Below are 5,331 nucleotides of genomic sequence, written 5' to 3'. Positions count from 1 at the left end.
GGGGGGGGGTTTGGTGTTGGGAGGGATTGCGGTGAGAGGCAAACACTGTGTGTAGTGTTGGTTGTATATACAGTGAGCGACAGTGGTGAACAGACTATCTGGTATTTCCTGGGTTTGGTAATCCCTTGTTTCAATGATTAATCTCTTGTACTTTTTGGACAGTCAAACACCAAGTGGAAAGAGTCGAGTGGTGAATTTTCTCATTAGAAAGGGGAGTTACTGATATTTCCCTAAATCCGGTCAGGGAAGGATGGGGCCCCGTGGATATTTTGTGTTCCAGATCACATCAGAATACTGTCGGATCAACAACAAACAGCAGGCTAAAAAATCAAAGGTGGAACCTAGTGAAGGAAAGATGAAGCAACGAAAAGTGGGGTCGATGGACTGATCTGATCATATGATCCCTGTGTGAGAATAACCTGAACATCACTGGTGCAAACTCAGTTAAAGCTTTGAACAGACCAAGTAGTTGGTGGTTTAGCCTTTAATTAGATGGCTGTATTCTCCAACTCTTCAGTAGACTTATAAGTGGCAGTTTTGGCAATTGGGATCTAGTGTTATTTGGTTCCAGGCCAAATAAGATTACACAAAGATTGTATTCGCAAGGAGAGGGGAATGGGGCAAGAACTGTTTAATGAAACAGAATCCAGCAAGGGAAACTTAGAGGGGCTCTTAGATTTGCAACAGCAAATGGAAGTATTTTAGAGGCTATGGGGTCCAGGATATAAAAGGTGCATGAGGTGAACAGAGACTGGAAAATAAAAATTGAGATTGAAACAAATAGCAGGAGCTGGACCAAAGTTCTGCACAGGAAGAAAAAGATGGGCTGAAGAGAAGGATGAAAGAGCCAGGTAACCCTAGCAGGAACAATTGGAGATTTGGTCTTACTTTGCTCCAGGATTTTTGTAACTACTTAAATTTGAATACCTGCTTCAGGGAACACTTCCCTCATGTCCTACAATGGACAAGTCAGCAGCAATATGTGGGGTTGTTTATTCAGAAGGTTAACTACTGTAATCACCATTGATGCCCACATCCCATGAACGAATAGTAATAAAAAAATGCACACTCTCCAAAAGGGATTCAAGCCTATGTGGAGGAAGAGGTCTTACTGTAATCAGATTACACTTTAATCTCTACTACAGAACACCAAATATTGAAAGCTGTTAGGTACAAATCTAATTTTGGCCTGATGGCCATCCTAGGCTGCTACAAAACCAAATTAAGCCTTCTGGAGGGGAAGGGGTTAAAACATCCATGTGCCCAAAGAAATCAGATTTTATCACGGTGACAACCTATTTCTTAGAATTTTTTTTTGTTTGACGCAAGGCCACGTGCATCAGTGTTAGAATGAGCTCAATTACTGAAGAAAAGGAACCAGTTCAACATCAAAATGTTTTATTTCAGCTGCAAGAACACTCAACTACAATGTTTGGAAGTTAATCTTAGACTTTGAATTCCATTCCCAGTTCAGAGAGATGGCAACATAAAACTTCAATACACAAGTTGAATATCTGCAACATGGACAACAGTCCAGTCACTCCTCCCCCAGGGTGTGCTTGTCAAACAGGTACACTCCCATGCCATTCTCAGGGGCTCCCAGTCTCTTCAGGTTGGTGATGTGATCTCCAAGCTTCTTGATCATCTTCACTTGTTCATCCAAGTAGTGGGTCTCCAGGAAGTCACACAACTGGAAAGGGAAAAATAAAAATCAAGCTAGCTACTTGAATCATTAGGTTCCTTTAATCTCACTTCCCTACTGGGGAATACTCAAGGTCTCATTACAAAATATGGCCAAGAGACTCCTTGCCCTCCCAGCCACTGGTATTGAAAATAAATGCTGCCCTGCCCCAGTCCCTCACCTAAAGTCAGTATCCATTTGAAGGTTCCCTTCAAGCCCAAGATATCTCAACCCTTGAAACAGATTGATTTCAAGGACAGATTTTAATGCTCACCTTCAGTAGATTTAACAAACCTCAGATTTAGAAATGGAAAGTATTGAGCTGCATTCAGTCTGATGTGATTTTAAAGGACAGTGCTAAATTACACAATCCCAAATTAAAAATAAACCCAAAAGCGAAATGTCACTGATGCACTAAGGACTTACATGAGGGTCTGTCCTCTCAGTGGACAGTTTGTGCAGATCCAGCAGACTCTGGTTCACATCTTTCTCCATCTGCAGAGCTCTCTGCATCGCCTCCAGACCATTGCCCCACTCATCCTGCTCTGGCTTCTGAAAAGGGAAGTCTTTCAAGTCACAAAATGCTCAAGCTCCCATCTGCATCCCATGCAGTATTAATCTCAAACTAGCCTGAAACAAGAGGATGACTGGAGAGTGGAAGAAAATTGATTTTTGCCCTGATGTTAGCAACAAGTACTCTGTTCAGTTATAATGTAGAACATGTGGCTCATTAATGAGAAAACATCTTCTCTGCTGTGGAGAAATTTTCCACATTCTGAAAGCTGGATAGAGGCTGCACTGGGGACCAATCATTCAATATGAAAATAAGCCTCAATAAATTACATTTGGTCCAGTCATGAACTCAACAACTGGCAGGTGGGTCATTAACCAGAGGACACACATTGAAGATAATGGGCAAAAGAACCAGAGGGAAGATAGAGATTTCATATACAAACAGTGAATTGTTACAATCTGGAATGAAATGCCTGAAAGGGAAGCTGATTCAATAGCAACTGTCAGAACAGATTTTTATGTATAGAATCATGAAAAGGAATAATTTACAGCTCTATGGGGAAAGAGCAGGGCACGAGGGACTAATTGGATATTCTTTCAAAGAGCCAGCACAGACACTATGAGCCAAATGGCCTGATTCTATGAACAAACCTTGATGTCCTCCAAGATGATTCGGCCTCCACGCTGATTCTGGAATTTCAGCAGTTTCTCAGCGTGCTCCCGTTCCTCATGTGACTGCTCCTTGAAGAACTCAGCAAAGTGACGCAGGGCAACATCATCCCGGTCAAAGTAATAGGACTGTAGGCACAAGAGTCAATTAAACAATCATACCAAATTAAGATAGAGAACAAACATCAGTACAGTGATTTCACCATGGATCAGGGAACCAAGGAGTTTGATCATTTTTAAAGAGTACTCATATTTCCTAACTCAGTTCACCTGGTGAAAGTCGACAACAGGTGGCCAGTGGAGAATGGAATCACCTCAGTCTTTGACCACACTGAGCAACTCAACTTAAACCCAAGCTTCAGCTACTTGGCCATTCAGGTACCTCCTGCCCACATCTCAATTTATACAAAGCATTAACCAGGAAGTCACATGACAGGTCCTCCTTAAGTGTTGGATACTGTGACCAAGGTGCCGAAAGCTACCTGTTCCACCACAAGTGATTCAGAAAGACCAGGGTGCACAATTAGTCAATTAACTCATGCAATGAGTCTCCTCCTTTTAGAGGGTCAGTGTACTAGATCAGAACTTGTGACATTCCAAGAAAATAAGTTGTAACAGAGACAAACAATGTGAGAGGATAAAACTCAAATTAGTTCAGATCACTAAATTAGGGAAAATTTAGATGTACATTTGACATCTGAAAAACTTGTCCAAATCAATAATCTGAACTCACCACAAACCCCCACCCCCTATTCACATGTCAAGGATCAGCACAGCCCAAGGAGGGCTGACCTGCTTCGTTCATGGTCTTGCCCAGTCCCATGTGGTCCAGGAGAGGGAGCATGCAGTGTCCACCAGTACACTCATTTGAGGCCATGACCAGTAGGCACCAGTGAAGAGTGAGATATAAATTTCCTTTTGCTCAAATTAGGCTTTATGTTCATTGCTTTGTAGCAATTGGGCACTTTCCTGATAACAACAGAGAGCAACCCAATGTCAGCCTTACTTGATTAAAAAAGGCACACATTTCTCCACTGTGTTCTATACATTCCATCAATTACAAGTTTCTTGCTATTGTACAGACAAGGGTTACACTCCATCCCAAACCTGAACAAAACTCCCTTCATTAAGCAAGAAACTCCACCCATTTTGAAAATTCCCAATTTGATTTTAGAAACTTTGAGAAGTTCAATTAAGCTTTTGGCTGGAAAAGACAGGTTACAAGATCAAGAGTATGGAGCTATGGCTAAGAATGCCCATGGATTTGTGTTTTGACTAAAGATTTCACCACAGGTGTTTCAAAGACCCCAACTATGGGCAAGTCACGTGTAACTCAAAAGACACTCACTGGCCAATGTACTGAATAGGCTTTATTTTTTTTTGGGGGGTGGGGAATGCATTTCACAGTCTCAATGTAAACTCCAACATGGAAACTATATAAAAAAGGACCCAGACAATCCATTTGAAAGGATAATGAAACATCACAACTATAAAGATACTTAAAAGAAATATTAGAACAGCAAATTCAATTATTTTACTGAATTTAAAAGGTTAATTCACTAGAATTCAGTAAGTCTACATTAGTTAATAAGACAAAATACCCAAAGAAACCCAAAGCTCACCATAGAAAGATAAACATAGGAGGAATAGAGCTCCATATTTATCTGCTTGTTGACACCATCCTCACACTCCTTGTGGTAATTCTGACACACTTGAGAAGCCATCCAAACTACTTTTTTTTTTAATAGACCAGCAACTGACTATAAACAATATGAACATAAGGACCTCAAACCTAAGCTGCTATATTTATTCTTTCAGACCCAACCCATCTTTAACTACAGGATGTGACATCACTGATGATAAATATTTGGCAGCCAATCAAATAGCTGCTTTCTCATCACACGAACGGAAAAAACCCCTAACCCCTCCCCCTGAAAAAAGTGGGGGGGGCCTAAAAACACCAAAATAAAAGGAAAAACACACAAAAACCCAATATCTTCAGGATCCTCCTTTCATTCAATCACTTCTCTTGTTCTATTTCATAAGTTTCTTCACTTCATTTTAACCTGCTGTTTGTTTTTATTCTGTGACCTGTCTGTTTTTTAACCTCTCTTTCTAATGATTTCTCCCCCTGCTCCTCATTTGTTCTGTTCTTTTCTCCCCATCTCCCCCATTCCCCAGAATCCCACCCATTCCCATGTCCCCTTGTAACACTGTGCAGTCTGCAGCCTGTGTATCCATGTCCCTGTGCTTCAGTCAGCCTGAGTCACTCTCTTCAACAAAAAATATTCCTTCCACTACGAGCATGCTATCCAGTCCCTCGGTGCCATTGTCTCAATGTTACTCTTTTAATTGAACAAGAAGGAGACACTGAGTTTCTCTTTTTTTCTAATGGGTCTTTGAGCCCCAGTGTCAGGAACCCCGAAAACCTATTCAAGTGCTGTAAGAATTTTTTCTTGTGGCACACC

At 41.2% G+C, this 5,331-nt stretch overlaps 1 protein-coding gene across 1 annotated transcript; it reads right to left on the bottom strand.

The window, feature by feature from the left end:
* Positions 1–973: 973 nt before the first annotated feature.
* On the bottom strand, positions 974–4,676 carry LOC137302021 (ferritin heavy chain, oocyte isoform-like). The gene is made up of 4 exons (XM_067971727.1): positions 4,486–4,676; positions 2,846–2,992; positions 2,108–2,233; positions 974–1,690 (listed from the first exon to the last, which is right to left on the bottom strand). Exons 1-4 carry the CDS (start codon positions 4,585–4,587, stop codon positions 1,538–1,540), a joined length of 528 nt encoding a protein of 175 aa, XP_067827828.1. The 5' UTR covers positions 4,588–4,676; the 3' UTR covers positions 974–1,537.
* Positions 4,677–5,331: the final 655 nt, after the last annotated feature.

This window comes from Heptranchias perlo, chromosome 35, assembly GCF_035084215.1.
Source record: "Heptranchias perlo isolate sHepPer1 chromosome 35, sHepPer1.hap1, whole genome shotgun sequence".
NCBI classification, from domain to species: Eukaryota; Metazoa; Chordata; class Chondrichthyes; order Hexanchiformes; family Hexanchidae; genus Heptranchias; species Heptranchias perlo.
Note: the sequence above shows the minus strand (reverse complement) of the source record. Positions and strands in the feature narration are given on the sequence as shown.

What these genes read in the sequence shown, in the direction of transcription:
- LOC137302021 (XM_067971727.1), bottom strand. Translation starts at nt 4,587, where the DNA reads ATGGCTTCTCAAGTGTGTCAGAATTACCACAAGGAGTGTGAGGATGGT. An exon ending in CCTATGTTTATCTTTCTATG is followed by an intron (nt 2,993 to 4,485) that starts GTGAGCTTTGGG and finishes TTGTGCCTACAG; the next exon opens with TCCTATTACTTTGACCGGGA. An exon ending in TCATCTTGGAGGACATCAAG is followed by an intron (nt 2,234 to 2,845) that starts GTTTGTTCATAG and finishes TTCCCTTTTCAG; the next exon opens with AAGCCAGAGCAGGATGAGTG.